Below are 27738 nucleotides of genomic sequence, written 5' to 3'. Positions count from 1 at the left end.
GGGGCGGCCGGCAGGGGGCGCCCTGGGATGGCCAGGAGCCCGGCTCTCCCCGCTCTGTCCCTGCTCTGCGGCCCGCCTCGCCCCTGCAAGTTTAAATTCCGCTTAGCAACCCCAGCATCGCAGCCAATAACGCATGAGGGGGCGGAACCGTAGAGGCTTGCGCCCCGCCTCGCTCCGCTATTGGAAGGAATGCAGCCAATGGGAGAGTCGAGGCGGGGAGGTGCGGCCAATGGCGCGGGGCTGTTTGATTCAAAGGTTGCCTATAAAGTGGGCCTGCAGGCTGGTTCTTGTCCGAGGGCTGTCGCGTCCGAGTGCCGCTATGGCTCTGCTGTCCGAGGGCCTGGACGAACTGCCGGCTGCCTGCCTGTCTCCGTGCGGGCCGCCCAACCCGGCCGAGCTGTTCAGCGAGTCACGGCGCCTGGCTCTGGAGGAGCTGGTGGCCGGCGGCCCCGAAGCCTTCGCGGCCTTCCTGCGACGCGAGCGCCTGGCTCGCTTCCTGAACCCCGATGAGGTGCACGCCATCCTGCGCGCGGCGGAGAGGCCGGGAGAGGAGGGCGCGGCGGCGGCAGCCGAGGACTCGTTCGGCTCCTCGCATGACTGCTCGTCGGGCACCTACTTCCCCGAGCAGTCGGACCTGGAGCCGCCGCTGCTGGAGCTCGGCTGGCCCGCCTTCTACCAGGGCGCCTACCGCGGCGCCACGCGCGTCGAGGCCCACTTCCAGCCCCGCGGCACGGGCGAGGGCGGCCCCTACGGCTGCAAGGACGCTCTGCGCCAGCAGCTCCGCTCGGCGCGAGAGGTGAGCGGCCCTCCCGGGCCCTGGGTCGCACGGGAGACCCCCTTTAAGAATGGGAAATTGAGGCCTGCTGGGAGCACAGGCTGGGGCGACTACCTCCTCAGCTCCCTACCGGAAGTGCGGGCCACGGGGTCCCGGGGTCCTCGACTCACACCCCACTCTGCATGTCTTCCCCGGATCCCCCGGGCCGCTCCTCGTGGCAGGGGATAGTGGGGAAGCCTCGGTTCCCAAGGATAAGAATTGTGTCCGGGTTCCATCTCCTAACGTTCATATCCCTGAAGGAGGGACCAGAAGTACTCCCAGCTCCAAATTTCAGTTGAAATCAAACTTGGAAAATTGCTGATTTCCCTGGCTGTCAGCCAACGCTAGACCATCCCACTTTCAGGAGCTTCTTAGGAGACTCATTACCAAAGAACTTACCTAGGGAAAGTTCCAGGAAGGTGGTCTCCAGAGACAACTACGGGGCATTAGGAATCAATTATTATTGCTAATTACTTTCACGCGTCTTATGTTGTAAAAAGCAGATAAACACAAGTGGCAAAGTGAGACCCCTGCCGCTTTTTCTTTCTTGTCTTTTTTTTTTTTTCTTTGAGACAGAGTCTCGCTCTTTTGCCCAGGCTGGAGTGAAGTGGCGGAAACTCGGTTCACCGCAACCTCCGTCCCGGGTTCAAGTGATTCTCCTGCCTCAGCCTCCTAAGTAGCTCGGATTACAGGCGCCTGCCACCACGCCCGGCTAGTTTTTGTATTTTTAGTAGAGAGGGGGTTTCGCCATGTTGGCCAAGCTGGTCTCGAACTCCTGACCTCAAGTGATCCACCAGCCTCGGCCTCCCAAAGTGCTAGGATTAAGGCGTGAGCCACTGCGCCCGGCCCCCTGCCGCTTTTTCTACTGCCAGAGACTGGAGGGGAAATTTGCTGCTGTGAATGAAAGGGGCAAGGAGTTTTCCATAGGCTGGGTCTGTGCCAGATTGCAGTGGTCTCCTAAAATGCAGATACATTTGCATTAGATCGGCTTCTGTATTCATAGTGGGTTTTGGTCCTACTGTCTGACTCAGTATGGCATGGTCATGGGCGCAGTGGAGGTCTTGTCTGCTTGCCAGCCTCAATGAAGCTGCAGCAGGGTGTTGGGGATCAAGGAGGAAGAAGGCAGCCTGCATGTGGGTGTGGCAGAACAGGATGGTGGCAGACACCTTGGTCTGGAACCACGGTCAGGTTGCTTGCTGACTGGCAGTGCCCGGCTTCCTGGCTGTCTGCCTGCGCCAGGGACATGGCAGATAAAGCCCCAGCCGTGGTAAGACTTGTGAGGGCTGGTACATGAGTGTGTCTGACTGTGGGTGAAGATACCAGTGCATTGTCAGGTTGACATGTCCAAGTCCAAGCCCCAATTCTCACCAATGTTCTTAATATTCTTTCCCTGACTGGTGGGGTTGCAGTGGTAGTGGATACAGTGACCTAGTGCCTTGCTTTTGAGGGAGTAGTTGTGGGCTGCAGCTAGGCTTTTACCAGCCCTGAGGTGCTTTAGGTGGGCTGAGGGTTTTTTGATGTAGTAGACATTTTCCTTGCGGGTTCCGTGAGAAGATTAAAAAGATGGAAAAGGCAGACTTGTGTAGGTATGCATTCCCAAAGCTCACCTCCAGTAGAACTTGAGCACTTGGAACCTGAAAAATGTAAAGAACTGGTCTATATAGTGAGAGCTGTGGATTGTTCTAGTCTTTTGCCCATCCCAAAATTTTAGTGATAGCAAAGGGGCACTGGAACCAGAGGCCAGAGGGAAATTAAACTCACGTGCTGGCCTGAGGAGGGGATGGAGCCGGGAGCTCAGACTCTCCCACGGGCGTTTTGTAGTACTGACATTTCCAGATAGAACCTGCTGCCCTAGTCTAGCTACCCACAGCTCCCTCCGAGATGCTATATTTGGAACCTGGGCAGTTTTAACTGAGAAAGTTACCTTTAAATCCAATGAGTATTGGCTGGGCACGGTGACTCAAGCCTGTAATCCCAGCACTTTGGGAGGCTGAAGTGGACGGATCACGAGGTCAGGAGTTCGAGACCAGCCTGGCCAACATGGTGAAACCCCGTCTCTACTAAAAATACAAAAATTAGCTGGGTGTGGTGGCACACACCTGTAATCCCAGTTACTTGGGAGTCTGAGGCAGGAGAATTGCTTGAACCTGGGAGGTGGAGATTGCAGTGAGCCGAGACTGTGCCATTGGACTCCAGCTCTGGGCGACAGAGCAAGACTCTGTCTCGGGGAAAGAAAAAAATCCAATGAGTATCTTTAGTGGGTCGAATAGATGCCAAATTATTTGCTTACTCATTGCCTGCTGTGTATCAGACATTACCAGGCCTGGGGCCACAGGAGAAGGCATCAACCTTGCCAACACTTGAGGGTGGACAGTGTGCTGTTGGGAAGCAGTGAGGAGTCTGCTACAGGTACTGCAGAAAGGGCTAAAGAAAGAAAGTCTGTGGAGTGGCAGCAACCTCAGAGCTGGGTTGGGCTTGCCAGACCTAGGGTATGGGGGCTGGCCCACAAGTGTTTAAGGAACTGGAATGTTTGGGGGCAGCCAAATTACCCATAGCGGGTTAGTGGTAGGAGAGGAAGCTGGGGTAAGGGATGCTGAAATGAGTTGGGTTTGAGACAGTGCTGAATTTGAGGTCCCAGACGCTCTTTTGTTTAAAAAAAAAAAAAAGCCAAGCATGGTATCATGTGCCTGTAGTCCCAGCTACTCAGGAGGCTGAGGCAGGAGGATCGGTTGAGTCTAGGAATTCGATGCTGTAGTGCACTATGACCATGCTGTGCAATGGCTACTGTGCTCCAGCCTGGGCAATGTGGGGAGACCCTGTCTCTTTAAAAAAAAAAAAAAGTAATGCTTTCTATTTGCCAGGCACTGTTCTAAGTAATCCCAAGGAAGGTGCGGTTATCATCTTCATTTTACGGCTGATAGAACTGGGGCATAGAGAAGTTAAGTAGCCCCAAAGTCATGCAGCTAGAGAATGAAGGACCCTGTACTCAAATTGAGGCACAGAATGTCTGAACCACTATTAACAACCACACTCGCTGTGGAGGATTCGGGAGCCCGTGCTCGGGTGGGGAGAGGTGACAGAGAGCAGATCTGGTGGTTGGCTAAGTGCTACCACTGTTTAAGGGCATGCATTGTGAACAAGGGAGTGGCTGTGTCACCTTGACCACATCCTTTGAAGTCTAGTACCTGTGACAACGAGGATCATAAAGGTGTAGGTCTCAGGCTGCTTTCAGGATGAAATGAGAAGCTGTTCTGCATCCGTGTTCTGATGGCAAAGGTACCTAATGGTGATATGATTGAGCATTTAGAATGGGTCAGTTTCTGTGCTAAACCCTTGCCCTGAATTACCTCATTTAACTCTTCAAACCCTGTGAGGAGGCCACAATTAAGAAAAGACCAGGCACAGAGAAGTTAAGTAAGTTGCCCAAGATCACACAGTTAGCATGGGACAGAGCTGGGCTCAAGCCCAAGTCTGTCTAGTTCTGGCTCTGAAGCTCACGTTTTTTTTTCGTTGTTGTTGTTATTTATTTTTTTTAAGAGAGTCTTGCTCTGTCACCCACGCTGGAGTGCAGTGGCATGATTTCAGCTCACTGCAACCTCCACCTCCTGGATTCAAGTGATTCTCCTGACTCAGCCTCCTGAGCAGCTGGGATTACAGGAGCATACCACCAAGCCCAGCTAAATTTTGTAGGGTTTTTTTTTTTTTTTTTTGAGACAGAGTTGCTCTTGTTGCCCAGGCTGGAGTGCAGTGGCATAGTCTCGGCTCACTGTAACCTCTGCCTCCCGGGTTCAAGCGATTCTCCTACCTCAGCCTCCCAAGTAGCTGGGATTACAGGCGCCTGCTACTAATTTTTGTATTTTTAGTAGAGACGGGGTTTCATCATGTTGGCCAGGCTGGTCTTGACCTTGTGATCCGCCCGCCTCAGCCTCCCAAAGTGCTGGGATTACAGGCGTGAGCCACTGTGCCTGACCGCTGAAGCCCACACTCCTAATCCCGACTGCACACAGCCTCCCTGCCATGAGGAAGGATTGGAGCTTTGTTAGTTTTCAACAGGCTGAAGGTTTGTAACAGTTGAAGATTGGGACTTTTAAATTTCCATGTTGCGTATTCTATAAACAGGAAAATGACAGTGACTAGATCTGTCCTTTTCAGGAAGAAAACGAGGTGGCTAGTTTTTAGAGGAGGAGGCATTAAGGCTGGCAGAGAACCTCCTCAACCCATCAAGTGGGGAAGGTGGTTAATGATCCCAGAAGAATATAGGTCTCTGGGTTTAGGTTTTGTAAACTAGAGTGCGTTTTCCTCTCCCTGGGAAAGATAGAGCCAGATAGATACTTCTGGTACCTGGAGCAGAGGGATCTATGGGAATCTTTTGGTGGGTGAATGAAGGAACTTTGAATGCCACGTGAAGGGTCCCACTTAACCCCAGAGGTTGGGGCCAGGCTGCAGTAGAGCAGGGTCAGAGCTCAGTGTTTGCCCCATGCAGCTTTATTTGCCCTCACTAAGGTGGTCTGAGGACCACCTTGCATCTTCAGGAATGTCTCTGGAAGGAGCCAGAATATGAAGCTCCTTGACCAGAGTATAGGCACAGGAAGCCAGGGTTACTTGGTAAATGGCAGGGCCTAATCCTGGCTTTGCAGCCTAAATGGCTGGTTCTGGCATAGGTTTTATCCAGCAGCTCTCTGGCCACACAGAATTACTCAGTGTGTCTGATACATAAAAGGTGCTCAGTAAATACTGTAGGGGCCTATTATGTGCAGCTTTGCTCATTCAGCTACATGCTTTGAGGAGAAATAAAGGGCGGGGGGAAGGGAGTGGGAGGTAGGAAGAAAAGTAGTTCAGGTGATTCTGTCTGCCTTTCTACTCAGCAAGTATTTGTCCCTGGGTGGCTGTGCCTGGGGGTTGTGAATCTGCCAGCCCCTTCCTTGACACTGTTTCTATATACCTTTCAAAGTGTGGGCATTCTGCCACACTAAATGAGGTACAGTGTTTAAAAACAAATGGTTTGGCCATGCGTGGTGGCTCATGCCTGTAATCCCAGTGTTTTGGGAGGTCAAGGCTGGAGGATTTCTTGAGGTTAGGAGTTTGAGACCAGTCCGGGCAACATAGTGAGATCCTGTCTCTACAAAAAGTTAAAAAATTAGCTGGGTGTGGTGGCATGTGCCTGTAGTTCCAGCTACTCAGGAGGCTGAGGCAGGAGGATTACTTGAGCCCAGGAGTTGGAGGCCATAGTAAGCTATGATCATGCCACTGCACTCCAGCTTAGGTGACAGAGCAAGACCCTGTTTCTAAAAAATAAATAAAAACACAATTATGTGTAGCATGGCTTGAATACAAGCTGGCTGCTTACCAGGTGCTTAGGCGAGCTTCACCAAAACTGGAGGAAATACTGCTTTGAACCTTTTGAGAACCCATATGTTTGCTTCCTAAGGAAGTTTTTGGATAATCTTGAATTGTGCAGGATATTTTCCCCACGTACTTGCTCTAGGTCCAACCCTCCACCACTGTATCTATTGATGACTCATTCAGCTTTTTGCCTCTGTTGCTATGTGAACTGGGATTTGGCTGGGCTGCTGTGGCCCCTTGCCTGGAAGGGCTATGTAGTGTCATTTTGGCAATGTGCTTATGAATTGGCTGTCCGGCTATTCCTGTTTGTTGAATGGGAGTTCAGAGGCAAAGCTGGTACCACCAGGAGGTTCCAATTCCTCAGAGTCACCTTTCTTACCAGTGCCTATTCCCTATGCTCTTTTGTTCCAAAGAGGCCCCTTTTGCTATGACCTCACCCTCAGGCATCCTCTTGATAACCTGAGCGTTAGTAGTGGGAATCATTGCATTCCCAGAGAGCCCTGCCAGGAGGAGTAGCAGCTAAGGAATCTGTTGGGGGCCCCTGGCATGTACTTGGATGTATCTGAATTAAGGCTTTCCTGTTCTTGCATAACTTTCCTTTGCATTACAGTAGAGCCTGTGTGGTGTGATCAGTTTCTGTTCCAAATGCTCGTGTCAGCCCCAAGCAGGGCTGCTCACCCTCAGCACTATTGACCTTTTGGGTTGGATAATTCTTTGTCCTGAGGGTCTGTCCTGTGCATTGTAGGATGTTGAGTAGCATTCATGGCCCCCATTCACTCGATGCCAATGGTATCCCTCACCCCAGGTAGTCATGATATTCAGTGTCTCCAGAGGGGGAAATAGGGACTTACTGATGAATGGGCACAGAGTTTCTGTTTGGGGCTATGAAAAAGTTTTAGAAACAGACAGCCTGGGCGTGGTGGCTCACGCTTGTAATCCCAGCACTTTGGGAGGCCGAAGTGGGTGGATCACGAGGTCAGGAGTTCAAGATCAGCACAGCCAAGATGGTGAAACCCATCTCTACTAAAAATACAAAAATTAACCAGGCATGGTGGCAGGTACCTGTAATCCCAGCTGCTCGGGAGGCTGAGGCAGAGAATTGCTTGAACTTGGGAAGCGGAGGTTGTAGTGAGTGGAGATTGCTCCACTGCGCTCCAGCCTGGGCAAAAGAGTGAGACTGTCTCAAAAAAAAAAAAAAAAAAAAAAAAAACAGATAGTAGTGATGGTTGTGAATGTAATTATTGCCACTACATTGTACACTTAAAGATTATTAAGATGGCAAACTTATCTATTTTACCACGATAAAAAATGTCTCCAGACATTGCTAAATGCCCTCTGGGGGCAAAATCGCCCCCAGTTGTGAACCACTGGCCTAGAAGTTCTCACTAGTGCATCATTATGGGATGTTACCCACTGGACTGAAGTGTTGCTGCTGTTTATCCCTTCCTTTTGATTTCATGTGTCAGGTTAAGGATTTTAGAATTTAGCCATTTCTTTTAAAAAATATTGTGGTAAAAAATACATAGAAAATTTACCATTTTAACCAATTGTAAGTGTATAGTTCAGTGGCATTAAATAGGTTCACACTGTTGTGCAGCTGTCACTAGCAGACATCTCCAGAGCTGTTTCAGCTTCCCAAGGTGAAACTCTGTACCCATTAAACCCTAGCTCCTCATATTCTCCTTTCCCAGCCCCTGGCAACCACCATTCTACTTTCTGTCTGCCCTTTCTTCTTTCTTTCTTTCTTTCTTTCTTTCTTTCTTTCTTTCTTTCTTTCTTTCTTTCTTTCTTTCTTTCTTTCTTTCTTTCTTTCTTTCTTTCTTTCTTTCTTTTTCTTTCTCTCTCTCTTTCTTTCTTTCTTTCTTTCTTTCTTTTTCTTTCTTTTTCTTTCTTTCTTTTCTTTCTCTTTCTCTCTTTCTTTCTCTCTCTCTCTCTCTTTCTTTCTTTCTCCTTCCTTCCCTTCCTCCCTCCCTCCCTCCTTCCCTCTTTCCCTCCCTCCCTCCCTCTCTCTCTCTATTTCTCTCTCTTTTCTTTTCTTTTCTTTTCTTTTCTTTTCTTTCTCTGTCTGTCTCGCTCTGTCACCAGGCTGGAGTATGGTGGTGTGATCTTGGCTCAATGCAACCTTTGCCTCCCGGGTTCAAGCGATTCCCCTGCCTCAGCCTCCCGAGTAGCTGGGACTACAGGTGCCTGCTACCACACCTGGCTAATTTTTTGTATTTTAGTAGAAATAGGGTTTCACCGTGTCGGCCAGGATGGTCTCGAGCTCCTGACCCTCGTGATCTGTCCTCCTTGGCCTCCCAAAGTGCCGAGATTACAGGTGTGAGCTACCGTGCCTGGCCTCTGTCCGCCATTTCTTGATTCTTTTCCCTTAGTGTCTAGCAGACAGTAAGGAAGCTGTAGGATTCTTCTCTGACTGCTTTATGGATAGAGTGTACGTTATTTCAGGAAAAAAGAAAGCAAAAACCAATGTAGTGGGTATATTGGCTTAAAAAAATCTTGAACCCCGACTCTACTAAAAATACAAAATTAGCCGGGCGTGGTGGCACATGCCTGTAATCCCAGCTACTTGGGAGGCCGAGGCAGGAGAATAGCTTAAACCCGGGAGGCGGAGGTTGCCATGAGCCAAGATCGCGCCATTGCACTCGCCTGAGCAACAAGAGTGAAACTCCGTCTCAAAAAAAAAAAAAAAAGAAAATTCTTGATGCAAATGATATAACCTTCAGAAGGGAATTTGGCAATATCTAGCAAAATTTCAGTTATATTTACCCATTGATCTAGCACTTCCACTTCTATGTATCTAGATACATTGGCAAAAATATGAATAGTTGTAGACAATAGGCCATGCGTTGCAGCACTAATTATAATAGCAGAACACAGGAAAAAGTTTAGGTGTTCATCAGTAGAGGATGAGTTCATCATTGTGAATAAACCAATTCGTCTCTGCAGTGGAATATCCTGTAGCTCCAAGAAGGAATGAAGACTAGCTCTGATATGTGGTATCTAGAATGGTACTGACCAATGTGGTAGCCACATGAGGCTATTAAAGTTTATATGGATTAAAATTAAGTAAAGATTCAGTTCTGTCATCTTGGAAGGTTCTGTTGGGCCACGCTAGTCTAGAACAATGTATATTCCGTGCTACCTTTTATCTATAGGGGGATATAAACACATATACATAGGTGTGTACATAGTATACTTGTTTATATAAAACAAATATGTTTATATACACCTATGTATACTTGTTTATATTAAAAATGGAAGAATAAACAAAAAACTATTGGAAATATTATCTCAATGGGGAGGGAGGGACAAGGATGGAAACTAGGTATCTTTGAAAGTACCTTGTTTTGTAAATTGGATTTTGGAACTAGGCAAATGTTTTACATACTTATAAAAACAACTCAAAATGAGAAGCCCTCCTCCCCCTACCCCCTAACTTCTTGGTGCTTTTCCCTCCCCTTTGAAAAGCCCGCCTGCTTGTATACTTCGTGCTGGAATAGTACAGATTACTGAATAGTGGTCAGTCCCTCCACAGGTCAGTAAAAACTTTGCTCCCGCCACCCTCTGGTGACCCTGCCAGCACTTTCATCTGATACTTAAATTGTTTTATTTGTTTGCTTGTTTGTTTGTTTGAGACAAGTTCTTATTCTGTTGCCCAGGCTAGAGTGCAGTGGTGCAATCATGACTCACTGTAGCCTCGACCTCCCAGGCTCAAGTAATTCTCCTGCCTCAGACTCCCAAGTAACTGGGACTTACAGGCACATGCCACCACGCCCAGATCATTAAAAAGTTTTTTGTGGAGATGGGATCTCAACTGTGTTGCCCAGAGTGGTCTCAAACTCCTGGCCTGAAGTGATCCTCCTACCTCAGCCTCCTAAAGTGTTGGGATTACAGACGTGAGCCACTGTGCCTGACCTAAATTGTTAATTTGATAATAGCCTCTGAAACAGAGGGAAAACAGTATATACAAGCAAGTTTAAGTTTCGCTATGGGAATTTACATTCTTTTTTGTTTTTAAACTCCAAAGATGTCAAGATAGTTACTTAAAGGTTTTTAACAAAATCCCAAGGAGATCATTTCTGTTCTATTAAAACATGTAATACATGGGGAGAAAATATATCTTTTGCTTTTTTAGCAAGAGGGTCCCTAGAGAGTAAGGAGAGGAAGTGAAGGAGCAGTGGAGGCCATGTGGTCAGCTGGGGGAATGCAGCGGCCAGCATGTTATTGACTGCAGCACAGGCTGACATATCTTTGAACGTGCGCAGATCTTTGGTGGAATTCCAAGCATGTTGTACACCTGACCTCACTTTATGACTCTGGAAGGGAAGGGAGGGAAACTGAGGTGCAGTGAGAAGGGGTGATCGGTACAAACTTCCTGCTTCACACAGAGGAAGAAGAGCTGGAATGAGAACTGGAATGACTGGCCCTGAGGGGCCTCTTGGGGCTGCACATGTGCCTGGTCAGAGCCCAGACCTGCCCATTGAGTGTGTATGAATCACTGACTTCGAAGAGCTGGAAGGGGCCTTGTTTCAAGGACACTGAGACTCAGATGGAATGGCTTGTCCAGGGATAGTGACAGAATTGGGACTAAGAATATGAGTAGCTACCATTTGAGGGCTTTCCATATGCTAGGAACTGCCAATAAACACTATGAGGTAGGTAGTCTCAATCATCTGTGGTGAGCTTGAGCCCATGCACTTCATGGGCTACGCTGCTGAGCCTTTAGTGTTCGTTCTAAGCTCCCAATCATGTGAAGAACTGCCCATTAAACTTGTTTGGAATGATATAAAATACTGAGTGTAGTACTTTTCTTAGATGACTGCAGAGTCACACAGACCTGGGTTGAAATTCCAGCCCTTGTACTTGCTTAAGTTTGTCACCTTGAACAAGTTACCTAACCTCTTCAAGCTTTGGCTTTCTCATCTATAGATTGGGGATGATAGGTAATGGGGTTTTGAAATCTCTAGATAGCACTTTTGAGCTTTTGTGCAAGAAGACAAGCAGAGGCCGGGCGCGGTGGCTCAAGCCTGTAATCCCAGCACTTTGGGAGGCCGAGACGGGCGGATCACGAGGTCAGGAGATCGAGACCATCCTGGCTAACACAGTGAAACCCCGTCTCTACTAAAAAAATACAAAAAACTAGATGGGCGAGGTGGTGGGCGCCTGTAGTCCCAGCTACATGGGAGGCTGAGGCAGGAGAATGGCGCAAACTCGGGAGGCGGAGCTTGCAGTGAGCTGAGATCCGGCCACTGCACTCCAGCCTGGGCGACAGAGCGAGACTCCGTCTCAAAAAAAAAAAAAAGGCAAACAGAAAAGAGTTCAGTTCTACTTGGCAAGTAACATAAACAGGGTCTGTGACCTTCCCAGAGACCAAGAAGGCCATCATGATGTCTGCTGTTCAACTACATAGGTTCCCAAGTCCCTTGGTACAAATCAGGAGGGGGATAGGTAGAAGGACTGAGAGAGATAGGCTTGAGATTTGTCACCTGAGATGATGTGCACAGGTGCAGTTGCTCCAGATATGGCTGGAGAAGTGCAGGAACAGTGGGGTGCTGCATTAGGCCGGCCATTAGGCCCCTGACTAGCTGAATGCGTCCTCCTCACATCTCCTGCTGTAACTGACTTGCTCTGAGTTGCAAATTGCAAATGGGTGTTGATCCTGGAAGGGACTCTTGAAAGTCACCACTCTCATGACTTTCTAGCCCTTAGAGAGTGGGTAGGCTCCACGCAGCACAGACTGGGAGAGTGCCATGATTGTGGGCACTTGATGTGCAAGGGCTGCCTGCCTTCCAGACATGCCTTTGTCCTTCGCACATTATGCCTCCAGGAGTGGGAGCAGTGGCCAATTTCCACATCAGTATTCAAGTCCAGGTGTATTTCTGGGCCCACAGGATGCAGCATGAGCACCGGACACCTAGGAGATGCATCCTGGCTTGGAAAGCAGGACTCGGCCAGTTAGTGGATGAGTCCAGGTCATTGCTCAGCTCAGTGAACAGAGTGTCCCTTCAGTCTAGCCCCAGGTCTAATTCAGCTACGCAGGAATTGGTTGCATGAGGGCTGGGACATAGGAATAGGGGGATGGGGATGGGGATTTGAAGGAAGACCTCTCTACTGATTGCTTCTACAGTAGGACTGTGGACTTTTCCTCTGTAAAAGACAAGTACTTTTGACTGGGCATGGTGGCTCATGCCTGGAATCTCTGCACTTTGGAAGGCCAAGGTGGGTGGATCACTTAAGCTCAGAAGTTGGAGATCATCCTGGGTAACATGGTGAGATTCTATGTCTACAAAAATTAGCCAGGTGTGGTGGCATGTGCCTGTAGTCACAGCTACTTGGAAGGCTGATGTGGGAGGATTGCTTGTGCTTGGGAGGGGGAGGTTGCAGTGAGCCGAGATCACACCACTGCACTCCATCCTGGGCGGTGGGGTGAAACTTTGTTTCCAAAAACAAAAAATAGATGAATACTTTTAAGAGTCCTGCTTTAGTAAGAAAGGAGTGGGTGCTGGGTATAGGGGGAGTCAGGGAAAGAAAAACCTCCATCAACTCTACACACCCTGAGGATGTTAAGGACTAGTGTTCAAATCCAACACGCAGGAAAGGGTGAGGCTTTAAAACCAAACGGTGGAACAAATAGCAAATTAGGTATTTACTCACCATATAACAAAGGTGTTGCACAATTGTTTTGTTAAGTGGTGAATCAAAATTCAGCTTGGTGTTGCCTTGTGCTGTGGGCCCCTGGGTGCATGCCTCTGCCTCCAGCAGGTCTCTAATCCAGCAGCTGGGCTGGGTTTTTCTGGTCTTTGTTTCCAGAAGCACTGAGGGTACGTGTCCATTGGCCCATCACACTCTGTTACCCCTGGCTTGTCTCCTGTCTCATTAGACTGCGTTCTCGAGGACAGGGATTGACACTAGATCCTCAGTGCTCAACACCTGCCTGCCTCGATTGGGTCCACCCTGAAGATTTGAAAGAAGAGTGGGAAATCAGAGAGGCAAGCAGGTGTGTGCGTTTTCCTCTTTAGCTTTCTCCCGTGAGCGCTACTCTCATTCTTACACCTGCATATTCCAGACCTCTTTCTGAAAGTTTTACTGCCACCTCAAAATTCATTTCGAAGCCCACGCCTCATTCTTGCTTCTTGTCTTGTGTTTCCTGTTTCCTTGTATCTGAATATCCCTCTCCCTGTCATCCTCAGCCCATGTCGCCCACTGCTGGGCTCTCCCATGGCTTCCTTCCCTCTTCTGCAACCTCACTGCTTCTTGCCTGCCACTGATTTTCCTTCTTCCCTCTTCTGCAACCCTCATTGCTTCTGCCATGTCACTGATTTTTCTTCATTTGGTCTCTAGTCCTCCTAAACATTTATTGAAGTTGCTTAACCTAAAGAGTATCCATGTGACTGACGTGTTGTAGGTCCTGTGTTGGAGGAGGTGGGGCCAGACTCTGACCTATACCAGTCTCTTCTGGCATCAGTTTCTCCCATCCTGTTGGATTCTTCACTTTGAACTCATTACTCTTATACAGGCAATGTGGAGAAGTTTGAAACTGATTCCTCGGTTGGCATTCGGGGCCTTCTGTGATCTTGCTCATTCATCCATCTTTTCCAGTCATGTCCTGTGACTCCCTTTCATACATGCTGTACGTTCCAGCTAGACTGGTACATACCCCGTCATTCCCTACCTCTTCCTTTGTCATCATATGGCTTCCCGTGGGAATGCCTTCTCCTCCCTTCACTTCTCCCGTGCCCTTGTCCAAGTGTCCTTGTGATTCAGCTCAAATGCCATCTCCTCCAGGAAGCCTTCCCTGCTCTTATCTGGTAAGCATTTGAGTACCTATAGTGCCTATAGTCCACCACTGGAGGAGACACCTTGTTTTTGTTTTGTTTTGTTTTATTTTGTTTTTTGAGATGGAGTCTTGCTCTGTTGCCCAGGCTGGAGTGCAATGGTGCGATCTCGGCTCACTGCAACCTTCACTTCCTGGGTTCAAGTGATTCTTGTACCTCAGCCTTCCTAGTAGCTGGGATGACAGGTGCATGACACCATGCTCAGCTAACTTTTTGTATTTTTAGTAGAGACAGGGTTTTACCATGTTGGCCAGGATGGTCTCAAACTCCTGACCTCAGGTAATCCACCCACCTTGGCCTCCCGAAGCACTGGGATTATAGGCATGAGCCACCGTGCCCAGCCCCCTTAGTTTAATTGCTTAGGCTATATATATCATTTTGCCTCTCTGCATCCTGTGTCCTCTCCTTGAGGTAAGTTGGGTCTATGTCAAATTCCTCATAGCCATCTTTCTGCCTAGTGCAGTGTGCAGCCCACGGTGGGCTCTGAGGAGGTCTTGGCTGCATAATAGCACCCGTTTCCTGCCTTGCCCTCCTGTGCTAAGCCCTTTCCATGCTTTGTTTCACTTAATCCTCACAGCAGCCCTTTGACCCAGATGCTATTAATTGTATCCTCCTGAGGAGGAAACTGAGGCTCAGAGAGATTAAGCCACTTGCCCAAGGTCACACAGCTGGTAGGTGGTAGAGCTGGGTTCTTTGCCCAGACCTTTTGTCTTTAATCCCTGCTGTATGACCCGAATGAGTAGGATGAATAGGACTGTCAAAATAGGATGTGTAAAGCCAGTGGAGGATATAAACTTCAGAGGATGCCATGAGTTCAGAAAGAACGTTTCTCGTTTTTTAAATCACTGTGTTCAGTGGGTTTCAGCCTTGCTCTTTACCAAGAATAGCCCACAGCTTACAGCATCATTAAAAGGGGTGGGGAGGGAAAGGCAGCAGGAGAGTAACTGGTCTTCTCGACCCCCTCACAGGAGTGACTTCCCAGGAACTGGCATTTCCAGGTCTCACATCCTAGTAGACCACGCCCTGGAGTGTTGGAGAAAGACAGCCAAATTGCCTTTTTGTCTCTTCATTCCTTCTTTAGTTCCCCAAATCCTTAAGGAGTAATGACTGTCATGTACTGTCCTGAGTCCTCTGGGACCACAGAAATGAATCAATCCCATTCAAGAGCCTTTGCTGCAGTAGAAGGAGTGAAACCCATAAATGAATAATGCTAACTTTCAGAAAAAGAGTTAATGTGATTCTGAGAGACAGGCGTTTACTGTTGAAATGGGGAGAAAGGAGAAACCCATATAGCTCCAGACTACGGAAGAGCTCCCAAGCCTTGGTTTCCTTAGTTAACACCCCCGGCTTCTGACTCAGTTTGTCAGGACCTGTTTCTAAGCCTGGATGTTTGGACACCCCCACTGCCTTGCCAGGAGTTTGCTGAGGACCTTGGTTTTAAGCCTGCAAAGGGTGTGATTAGAGGCATTGTGGCTGGAGCAGCCTGTCTTTAAAAGAGCGAGGAAAGCTGAGCAGTGTCTCCCTGTGTTGAACTGTCTGGACAGCTCCAGCTCAGGACTGGTAAAGTGAATAAATGAGCAGATACTAAGGGATCCTTTGTACCTTGTACTTTATGTAACATAGTCATTTAATTCTTGATACAACCCTATTTTGCAGCTAAGGAAACAGACATTTGAAACAGCTGTAATTTGCCCAAGAATGCGTGGCTAAAAGGTGGCTCTTAATTGTAGTCTGATGCTAGGTGTGGAAAATCACTTGGGAGGCATGAATGGAGCCACGTTGTTGGGGAGAAGAAAGGCCTACTCTGAGCTTAAGGGCAGAATCCTTAGGAAATACTTCCCTGTTCTTTGCTATGGGCTTGCACTGTGGACAATACCAAAGAACTGCAGAGAGAGCCTTTTACTGAGGAGAGGCCGGTGCAGTGGAAGCCATTTGGTTAGAACCTGCCCAACAGACAGCTGATCAGGCCTGGCTGGTGGAAAGAACAGAATGTTAACAAATGTGGTATGCAGTAGGAGGGAAGCAGAAGATGGGAGAATCCATGGGCCTGCTTTGGTTGCTTTCAAGTCATGAGTTGGTGGTGAATGGGGCAGGCCTTAAAAAAGTCAGAGATTAAGATTCAAAACCAGACAATAATTTAAAAAGTAGATTTCAAGAATGCTACCCCCCAGAAGGGCCCTCAGAGAGAATCTAAGGTTTTATTTACTTGTTTAACGGACAGCAAACTGAATCCTGGTGGGGAAATCTACAAGCCAAAGATAACAGTGTGTTACCCACAGAACCAGACAGCTTGCTGATCTGAATTAAGCCTGTAAGACAGGGGTTTAGTGGAGGAATAGAAGGTGAATGGAGCAGGTTCATAAGAGAGCAAGGCAGTGGATTGATGTGTATTTTTGAGAAACCTGCCAGCATGGACAGTTTAGTTGGGAGTGTTAACTCCTAGTGACAGCATGGAGTGTTAGCTAGGCCAAGTCAAGATTTGTAGGATACGGGGCCCAGGTGTCTTTGGAGGTGCAAAAGAGTCTATGTCTATAGTGAGGGGAGCACCAATACTGCAGAAGCAGGAGGGAAGGATAACTGTTGGATAGGGATCATTTCCCAGTTCTGAGTGGAGTCCAGAGTCCAGACAGCACGCTGTAAGGTGGTGTCCTATAAGCTGACCATGTGCTCTTCCCCATTTCACCTGTAGGTGATTGCAGTGGTAATGGACGTGTTCACAGACATCGACATCTTCAGAGACCTTCAAGAAATATGCAGGAAACAGGGAGTCGCTGTGTATATCCTTCTGGACCAGGCTCTCCTCTCTCAGTTTTTGGATATGTGCATGGATCTGAAAGTTCATCCTGAACAGGAAAAGGTTTGTGGTACACTATATCCAGTTTCACCACAGTCAACGAATGTGACTAAGCATCCATGATCTACAAGGTGGTTGGTGGCAGTATCCCTGTTTACAAGGAAGGGACTGAGGATGTGAGCAAAGTCATTTGCCTGGTCTTACAGAAAATGGACAGTACCTGTGACCTGGCAATTCTCCTAGGTGTCTACCCAAGAGAGATGAAAATATAGGCCCCCACAAAAATTTGTGTATGAGTTTTATAGAAGCATTATTCAGAAAGTCAAAGAGTGGAAACAATCCAATGCCCATCAACTGATAAATGGTTAAATGATATGTTGTCTATTTATACAATAGCGTACTATTCAACCATAAAAAGGAATGAAGTGCTGATACATGCTACAGCATGGATGAACCTGCAAACATGCTAAGTGAAGGAAGCCAGTCGCAAAAGACCACATATGATATTATTCCATTAAGTCAGAATAGGGAAATCTATAGAGACATCGATTAGTGGTTGCCTAGGGCTGGGGAGTTGGAGGGAAGGACGGGGTTATTGCTAACTGATGAGAATGTCCTAAAATTGACTAACAGTGATGGTGGTTGCATATATCTGTGGATATACTAAAAACTACAGAATTTGTGTTAATTGTATGATCTGTGAATTAGATCTCAATTAAGCTGTTGAAAGAAATGTTAGGATTCAAGACCTTGGCCTCTCCCCTGTACTGTCCTGCCTCTTAATAGAGCCTGGACCAGCTCCCTTGTTGAAGGCCCAAAGGCCACCCTGGAAGCTGCTGCTTTTGACAGTAGTTTCAGGAGGCTGCCCTTTTAATCATGGCAACCAGTATTTGTTGAGCTCCCACTCTGTATTTGGCACTGCTCTATGCCTTTTTTTTTTTTTTTTTTTTTTTTTTCTGAGACAGTCTTACTCTGTTGCCAAGGCTGGAGTGCAGTGGCACAATCTAGGCTCACTGCAACATCCCTCTCCCAGGTTCAAGCGATTATCCTGTCTCAGTCTCCCAAGTGGCTGGGATTACAGGTGTGCAACACCACACCTGGCTAATTTTTGTATTTTTAGTAGAGATAGGGTTTTGCCATGTTATCCAAGCTGGTCTTGAACTCCTACCTCAGGTGATCTGCCTTCCTCGGCCTCCCAAAGTGCTGGGATCACAGGTATTAGGCCCCACGCCCAGCCTGCTCTGTGCTTTTAACAGATGTTATGTAACTGAATCCTGGCAGCAGCCCTATCAGGTAAGTGGCATCTGTGTTTCAGATCAGGAAATAGTGACATAGAGAACCCAAGTGTCCACAACTGGGGTCTGCCTCCTCCTATGTCTGCCTCCAACCCCAGTGTCTGTAATCAGTATCACATGCTGCTGCTGTTCATTTCACATTATTGTAAAATTAGATTTTATGTCTATTTCTCTGATTCTGAAAATAATCTATGTGTTTCAGTGGAAGCCTATACAACATAGCTAGCTTGGTCACTTTCATGGAAAGAAGCAAGAAAAATTGTCATATTTATTACAGAATTTTTTTTTGTTCTGTTTTGTTTTTTTGAGATGGAATTTCACACTTGTTGCCCAGGCTGGAGTGCAATGGCACAATCTCAGCTCACTGCAATCTCTGCCTCCCGGGTTCAAGCAATTCTTCTGCCTCAGCCTCCTGAGTAGCTGGGATTACAGGTGCTCGCCACCACACCCAGCTAATTTTTTGTATTTTTAATAGAGACGGGGTTTCACCATGTTGGTCAGGCTGGTCTCGAACTCCTGACCTCAAGTGATCCACCCGCATCGGCCTCCCAAATTGCTGGGATTACAGGCGTGACCCACCACGCCCGGCCCAGAATTTGTTTTTTAAAAATTAAGCAACCCATCACTTCTCAGCCTTTTGACTAAGATCAAGTGTAAAAATTAAGCAACTTAACCTGTGAGCTTCAGAACTTTATTTGTTCATCACCTATCTGAGCATCTATTATGCACCGGGTACTAGATATAAAGCAGTCAGCAAAACGAATTTAGTCTTTGGTACTATAAGTTACTGCCTAAGAGACTCTAACTTACCACCTTGTTATTACCAAGCAATTTGATTTACAGAATTCAGATTCTCCCACAGAGTTCTTGTTGATTGCCTCATGATAAAGACACGATTGGGGTTTAGAGACCAACTGAGATGAGATAGCCATGTAACCCAACAGGTGGTTAGAAAGTGAGGCCAGGTAGACCCAAGGAAGATACACTTTGGCATGGAAAAGAGCATTATCAGCTAGTCAGGTGAAGAAATTGAAGGTGTCAGTGTTTAATTTCAAGGCGCTCTTTCTATAATTAAAGCTGTGCGTTAGCAGAGAAATCACAGAATTGTTCTGACCACAACTTTGATCAAGTGATTTTCTCTGATTTATCTACTAGACAGAAATCTATGAGCAGGTACCGGTTCAGGTGCCTACTGTTGGTTGCTGCCTTCATAGGTGTCCAGATCCTCTGTAGGGGGATTTAAGAAGTCCTATTTCTCTGGCTTCCCCAGTTTTTGTAGTCTTACTCCTTCCTGGGGAAGCACTGCCTTCTGGTTGCTTGTGTCTCCTGTGCCTGTCTGTGCTAGTGAATTTCTGCCGTTGCCATATGGGGGCTGATTTCCCCATGCTTTGCCTCTGTAGCTGGTTCAGAATGTTGGGTTGTGCTGTCTGTAGGAATGTGGTCACACATTGATGTGCAGGCACTCACGAGTGCTTTGGCCACGATCACAGAGGCGTGTACAACATGCAGATGTGTGTCAAAGGGAAAGATACACAAAACCACACCTAATCTGCCCATAATGGTATTTTTTATGCTTATTATATGTTGATCCTTTACGACTTGGCTCAGGGGTCATCACCTCCTCCAGGAAGCTCTCCTCCCACCAAGTCCAAGTGTATCTCTATGACATTCCCTAGTCGTCTTTTTTTTTTTTTAATTTCTATTTTGAAATAATTTAAGATTTATAAAGAAGTTACAAAAATAATATAAGAAATTCCTGAATACTCTTAGCCCAAGTTCTCCACATGTTAACATCTTACAAACCTCAGTACAAATAACAAATCAGGAAATAAACTTGATATCAATACTATCTAATTTACAGAGTTATACATTTCCTGGTCATTCCACTAATGCCCTTTTTCTGGTCCAGGATCCAATCCAGTCTAGGATCACACCTTACATTTAGTTGTCAAGTCTCCTGCATATCATTTAATCTGGAACTGTTTCTCCATCTTTCTTTGTGTTTTAGGGTCTTGACCCATCCCCCTCCCCTCCTCCGCTGCCCCCACTCCATTTTTTTTTTTTTTTTAAGAAATGAGGTCTCACTATACTGCCTAGGCTGGTCCTGAACTCCTGGACTCAACTGATCCTCTTGCATCAACTAGCCTCCCAAGTAGCTGGAATGACAGACATTTGCCACCGTGCCCGGCTGGGTCTTGACACCTTTAAAGAATACTAGCCAGCAGGGCATGGTGGCTCACGCCTGTAATCCAAGCACTTTGGGAGGCCAAGGTGGGCAGATCACCTGAGGTCAGGAGTTCGAGACCAGCTTGGCCAACATGGCGAAACCCCGTCTCTACTAAAAATACAAAAAAATTAACTGGGCGTGGTGGCAGGTGCCTGTAGTCCCAGTTACTTGGGATGCTGAGGCAGGAGAATCACTTGAACCTGGGAGATGGAGCTTGCAGTGAGACGAGATCATGCCACTGCACTCCAGCCTGGGCAACAGAGCCAGACTCCACCTCAGAAAAAAAAAAAAAAAAACTAGCCAATTTTTTGTAGAATTTGGGTTTGTCTGATGTTTTCTCAAAGTTAAATTCAGATTACGCATTTGATAAGAAGACCATAGAAGTGGTATTATGTCTTGCCATAGTTTTGTTTTGTGTTTTATTTTTAGCTTATTTTGAATATTGATAGATTAACAGAAGTTGCAAAGATTGCACAGAAAATAACAGAAGTTGCAAAGATTGCACAGAAAAGTTTCATGTACCCTTCACCCAGTTTCCCCAAATGTTACATCTTATGTAACTTATGGTACAATGTCAAAACCTGGAAATTGACATTGGTACAATGTGTGTATACAGCTTTGTGCCATGTTATCATCATGCATGCACATCCAGACAGCAGTTTCCATCACCACAAAGATCTCCCTCCTCCTTCTCCTTTATATAGTCACATCACTCCCATCTCTTTAACCCCTAGCAACCACTAATTTGTTCTCTATTTCTATATTTTGTCATTTGCAGTCTATTATATAAATGGAATTATACAGTATGTAACTTTCAAGATTGGCTTTTTTCCCCTCATCACAGTGTTTTTGAAATCCATCCAAGTTGTGCATGTATCAACAGTTTGTTCCTTTTCATTGCTGAGTATTTATGGTATCTTATACCATTCAGCCACTGAAGGACATTTGGATAGTTTCCAGTTTTTGTCTATTATGAATAAAGTTGCTGAGAACATGTGTAGAGGTTTTGTGTGGATATAGGTTTTCATTTCTCTGGATGCTGTTATGTGTTATTGTAGTTTCTAAATCATTCAATTAGTTTCTCTCTCTTATTCTAGTCCTTGAAGTTAAGGAGCATGCCTTACATCTCTGTTGTCTCAGGGCTTGGCACATAGTAGGGGCTCTCTATGTTTATGGAATCAATGAGTCAAACAAAAATCTTACACATTTAATTTAAATGTGTAAGATTTCTAATGATATAGAATCACTGGTCTGCTCCAGAGAATGCAAATTGTTGTAGTATTTTGTATGCCATTGTTTATACATTTATGTGTGTCATTTTACAGGAATAATTATGCATACATGTGCAATATATTGCCCCAGCATACCACCACCAGTGTACCTTTTTGGTAATTATGTATTTGTAGGAGATGTGACATTGCTCGTTAAGCCACATGTGATATGAGTGTTTCTGCCTCAGCAGGCCTGTACTAGAGAACGCCTATCCTATGTTCCTCTTCTCCATACCCATTATGGTGTTGAGGGTGAGTGAGGATGGACTGGTACTCTGATGTGATGCCATTAAACAAACAAGTTGGAGGAAAATCAGCTTAGCTTCTTTCAGATTTTGTTAAAATATTCTTTATTACTGGTGTGTTTTCTTTGATGATTTTATCCCACACATTTTGCTTCAGAATCATTTTTCGAATTCTGTTGTTTAGTATCCCAAAAAGGTTCGAAAAAAAGGCATACACACATGAACTAAGGGTCTCAAAAGTAAATATAAGAGAAGAACAGATGAGAAAAAGGACCAAATGTAGATGTAACATCATTTGAGGCTTGAGAACTGTTTGGCTAGTGTACCGTGTGTACTGTCACTAAATGGTAACCCTAAGCCACACATCTGCCAATAATTATATCTGGGAATTGTAAACTCAGCCTTTTTGTCTTAATCATTTGCTCAACGGATGAGTATTGCTGAATTGTTTGTTTATATTTCCCCCACTCCCCACCAACAGCTGATGACAGTTCGGACTATCACAGGAAATATCTACTATGCAAGGTCAGGAACTAAAATTATTGGGAAGGTTCACGAAAAGTTCACGTTGATTGATGGCATCCGCGTGGCAACAGGCTCCTACAGGTAAGTTTCTAACCCGTCCAAGGCTTATTAATCTAAACTCTTAAGAAGCATGTCACGTAAAGGTAAAAGCCTTTTCCTCTCAATGGGAGCCTGTATGGCCACGCATTCTGATATGCACACATCTGTGTATACGAGCTGGTTATCAAAGCCTCCTGTTAGAGGCAGTTTGGGTGGGGGTCACCTCCCCTGTCCTGTAGTCCATAGATTAAAATGCAGAAGTTGAACTTGTATTGAGACAACACAGTCAGCAAGTCCTAGATTTCAAGCCTTGACCCAGGTCTGCAGGGGACAAATTGGGGGTTAACAGCAACACACAATCTGGAATCCTTGTTCCTTAGGGATCTGGACCTAGCTTGCCCTGGTCACTCGAAGGTAGGGGCAGTTGCAGGCATCTCCATTAGTGTTGAAAGCAGAGCCAGAGCTGTCAGCTTTAGACTCAAATCCTGTATGTTGCTTCAAGCCTTGTAATTTAGCACTTTAGTCTAGAAAATACTGATTATGTTTCTGACCCACCTTTGAAGTCTCACATTGGCAATGGCATCTGAAGGTAGAGAGCAGGGAGGTTGAAGAGAGGGTGGGGATAATGAGTGGTTTACATCAATCTCTAGAATTTGTGCCATTTTTACGTATGTGGCTCCAGTGGTTGTATGTTTTGCTGCCTCTGCAGTAGATTGTCTAATGGTTTGCATGAGGTGTGTCTGTAGAATTTTAAAAAGAAAACCCCATTTTTGAAGAAACATACAACCCTGAGTGATAATTACATGTCAGCCCTGGGTAAAGGTAGAAATGTGAAGACTTGTGGAAGATGAAGCAGTAAGATCAAGAAAATTTTGACACCTTTTTAAACAATACTCTCATTGCTCAGAATAAAATTTGAACTTTCTTCACCAAAGAGGCTGTTGGAAAAAACAAATATGAACTCTTTTTCTTGGAATTTCCTTTTGTAAGAAGTTTATTTTTTAAAAAAAAGTTTTTTTAACCCAAATAAAACCCAAGTAGGATTTATCTATATTAACTAAACTTAACTACAAATGGTTTTTGGCTGTTCTAAAATATAAAAACTACACTCTTCAAATGAAATTGATGACAATGATAGCTTCCATTTGTTGAGGATGTTTTATAATCTTGGTATTGGATAGGTGTTTTATTTACATTATCTCATCGAAGGCTTTCTTTTTTTTTTTTTGAGATGGAGTCTTGCTGTGTTGCTCAGGCTAGAGTGCAGTGGCGCCATCTTAGCTCACTGCAACCTCTGCTTCTCAGGTTCAAGTGATTCCTGTGCCTCAGCCTCCTGAGTAGTTGGGACTACAGGCATACCACCATGACTGGCTACTTTTTGTATTTTTAGTAGAGATAGTGTTTCACCGTGTTGGCCAGGATGGTCTCAGACTCCCGACCTCAGGTGATCCGCTGGCCTTGGCCTCCCACAGTGCTGGGCTTACAGGTGTGAGCCACTGTGCCCAGCCTCATTGAAGGCTTTCAAAAGAATCTTCCTTCTCAGGCTTTGAAGGCAGTTTTCAGGGGGACTTTGCATTAGTCAGATTTTTGGTTACAGGAGACAGAGTTGACTGTGTTTTATGATCTCTATTTGAAACCTATTTCCGGTACAAATACCACCATTAGTGGGGTGATGGCGAGTGTCAGCTAACTCTCAAATGTACTGACTTGAAGAACTTGGAAGGAAGCATAGGAAGTTACAGTTGGTTTTCAGTTCACCTTGACCTAGGACCCACACACTGATCAGAACACTGTCTCCTGATTCTGATGTTTTCGAGTTGATTTTTGTTCTTAGGCAGGCTCTCCCTTTAAAGTCAACAATCCTGGCTTTCTTTTTTTTTTTTTTTTTTTTTTTTGAGACAGAGTCTTGCTTTGTTGCCCAGGCTGGAGTGCAGTTGTGCGATCTCGGTGCTCTGCCAGCTCCGCCTCCCGGGTTCACGCCATTCTCCTGCCTCAGCCTCCTGAGTAGCTAGGACTACAGGTGCCCGCCACCACACCCGGCTAATTTTTTTTTTGTATTTTTAGTAGAGACGGGTTTCACTGTGTTAGCCAGGATGGTCTCGATCTCCTGACCTCATGATCCACCTGCCTCGGCCTCCCAAAGTGCTAGGATTACAGGCGTGAACCACCACACCCGGCCAGATCCTGGCTTTCTTACATGGTCTTTAGTAGCTGTCTCCCAAAGGGTGAAACTCTTTCACTCAGAATTGCTATCAATCCCTTCTGTCAGAATCCATTTGACAAAGAAAAAAGAAATCTCTAAAAAATTACTTGGCTCGGGTGGGATTACATGCCCAGCCTGAATGAATCCCTGCATCCAAGGGAATAGGATACTCTGGCCAGTCTGGACCATATGCCTGCCCCTATTGTGGTTGGAGAGAGTATGATAATGAAAGCTTTCTGGGGTACAGGTGGGTGTGAGTTCTGCTAGCAGACAAGGGAGGCGGGGAAGGGACACTGGACAGGCAAGGGCACATGGCCACTAATCAGCTCTAACATGTTTTGAGCCATGGTGTTTTGTGAAAATGGCACCATAGCCCCATGACTGTGGGTCCTCCACTGTTAGTGAGGAAGACTGCTTTAACAGCCACAAGGACAAGCTTGAGGGCAGGAAGGCATGTTACCACTCAAACAGTAGCAAGGAGCAGGGCATTAGCAATTCATAGGGCCTGGGGCCTGATATGGGGTCCATTAGTAGCTCCCCACTGTGATAATCCCTTTATCTGGTTTCTGTACCTTTAAAATGGGGGTGCTGGCCTAGTTTTCTTACCTTTAAAATGGGGATGCTGGCCTAAATACTTATAAGCCCTACTTTTTATTTTTAATTAATTAATTAATTTTTTGAGACGGAGTCTCACTCTGTCATAGAGTGTGCAGTGGCACGACCTCGGCTCACTGCAACCTCTGCCTCCCGGGTTCAAGCAATTCTCCTACCTCAGCCTCCTGAGTAGCTAGTATTACAGGCATGTACCACCATGCCTGGCTAATTTTTTGTGTGTTTTTACTGGAGACAGGGTTTCCCCATGTTGACCAGGTTGGTCTTGAACTTCTGACCTCAAGGGATCTGCCCACTTTGGCCTCTCAAAGTGCTGGGATTACAATCGTGAGCCACCGCGCCTGGCCCCCTTTCTAGTTTTTAAAAACTCTGAGGCAAGGACCAGGTGAGGTGGCTTATGCCTGTAATCCTAGCACTTTGGAAGACTGAGGTGGGAGGACTGCTTGAGCCCAGGAGTTCAAGACCAGTCTGAGCAATATAGCAAGACCCCATCTCAAAACAAAACAAAACAAAAAAAAACCCTCTGAGGCTGAGCATTTAGTGTGTTTGTTAAACAGCTGGCCTTTTTACTTTTATGGTAACACACATATGTGTTATATATATGTTAAGGCTAGTTAAATGCATGCAAATGTTAGGTATTGTATCACCAAAGTTGTGACCCTTATGTGGTAAGATACCTGTGCTATATTATTCAGATGGACAGTGAGTAAACCAAAATTGCTCATCCTTACCAGCTGCTGTTTGTTTCTTTTTAATCCTTAAGTTTTACATGGACAGATGGCAAATTAAACAGCAGTAACTTGGTAATTCTGTCTGGCCAAGTGGTTGAACACTTTGATCTGGAGTTCCGAATCCTGTATGCCCAGTCCAAGCCCATCAGCCCCAAACTCCTGTCTCACTTCCAGAGCAGCAACAAGTTTGATCACCTCACCGACCGAAAACCACAGTCTAAGGAGCTCACCCTAGGCAACCTGCTGCGGATGCGGCTGGCTAGGCTCTCAAGTACTCCCAGGAAGGCGGACCTGGACCCAGAGATGCCCGCAGAGGGCAAGGCAGAGCGCAAGCCCCATGACTGTGAGTCCTCCACTGTTAGTGAGGAAGACTACTTCAACAGCCACAGGGACGAGCTCCAGAGCAGAAAGGCCATTGACGCTGCCACTCAAACAGAGCCAGAAGAGGAGATGCCAAGGCTGAGTGTGAGTGATGTAGGAACACAAACCAGCATCACCACAGCGTGTGCTGGGACCCAGACTGCAGTCACCACCAGGATAGCAAGCTCTCAAACTATGGTTTGGTCCAGGTCGACCACCACTCAGACTGACATGGATGAGAACATTCTCTTTCCTCAAGGAACTCAATCTACGGAAGGGTCACCAGTCTCAAAAATGTCTGTATCAAGATCTTCCAGTTTGAAGTCTTCCTCCTCTGTGTCTTCCCAAGGCTCTGTGGCAAGCTCCACTGGCTCTCCCGCTTCCATCAGAGCCACTGACTTCCACAATCCTGGCTATCCCAAGTACCTGGGCACCCCCCACATGGAACTGTACTTGAGTGACTCACTTAGAAACTTGAACCAAGAGCGACAATTCCACTTCGCTGGTATCAGGTCCCGGCTCAACCACATGCTGGCTATGCTGTCAAGGAGAACACTCTTTACTGAAAACCACTTTGGCCTTCATTCTGGCAATTTCAGCAGAGTTAATTTGCTTGCTATTAGAGATGCAGCACTTTATCCTTCCTATCAGTAACTGCTCCGTGTTCAGACTCCTGGTTTCTTCCAGGCTTACAGTGGACATCATCAGCTTCCTGCTTTAAAAAATATCTTATGTCCCTCATTGCCTTTCTTTTACCTGACTTTGTCACCTTTGTTGTCTTTGAATTCTATAGGCTGCATATTCTTTTACGTGCTTTGTTTTGTTTTTGTCATGTATGTACCAGGTATTGGTTTTATGGTTTAAACACTATGGATACAGGTTGTTTTTTTTTTCTTGTTTTTTTTTTTTTTTTTGCATAATTTTAATAGTCATGCACTACATAATGATGTTTCGGTCAACGACAGACCACGTATATGATGGCAGTCCCGTAAGATTATAATACCGTATTTTTACTATACCTTTTCTATGTTTAGATACAAATACCATTATGTTACAGTTGCCTACAGTATTCAGTGCAGTAACATGATGTACACGTTTGTAGCCCAGGAGCAACTGGCTATACCATATAGTCTAGGTGTGTAGTAGTTATACCATCTAGGGTTCCGTAAGTACACTCTGTGCTGTTTGCACAAGGACGAAGTCACCTAACAACACATTTCACAGAATGTATCCCTATCACTGGGCAACACGTGACTGTATTAATCTCTTAAGGAGAATGCTTAGGTGTTCTAAGTCTAACTCAGGTGAGAGATGAAATATGTTTTGCATTTTTCTCAGGTTATATGCTTTTCCGCTTTAAAGGTTTGAATTACCAGCATTTTTGTGATCAAAATCCTATTTAGAAAAAATAAAACTACTTTTTATCTCTTTAGAGTATCTGTGT

At 46.1% G+C, this 27738-nt stretch overlaps 1 protein-coding gene across 1 annotated transcript; it reads left to right on the top strand.

Annotated features, from left to right (window-relative positions):
- The first annotated feature begins 234 nt into the window (after positions 1 to 234).
- On the top strand, positions 235 to 27724 carry FAM83D (family with sequence similarity 83 member D). The gene is made up of 4 exons (XM_008017461.3): positions 235 to 796; positions 16682 to 16849; positions 22306 to 22430; positions 25967 to 27724. Exons 1-4 carry the CDS (start codon positions 320 to 322, stop codon positions 26946 to 26948), a joined length of 1752 nt encoding a protein of 583 aa, XP_008015652.3. The 5' UTR covers positions 235 to 319; the 3' UTR covers positions 26949 to 27724.
- Positions 27725 to 27738: the final 14 nt, after the last annotated feature.

This window comes from Chlorocebus sabaeus, chromosome 2, assembly GCF_047675955.1.
Source record: "Chlorocebus sabaeus isolate Y175 chromosome 2, mChlSab1.0.hap1, whole genome shotgun sequence".
Classification (NCBI taxonomy): domain Eukaryota; kingdom Metazoa; phylum Chordata; class Mammalia; order Primates; family Cercopithecidae; genus Chlorocebus; species Chlorocebus sabaeus.
The sequence above is the reverse complement of the archived record's forward strand: the minus strand, read 5'-3'. Positions and strand labels throughout refer to the sequence as shown.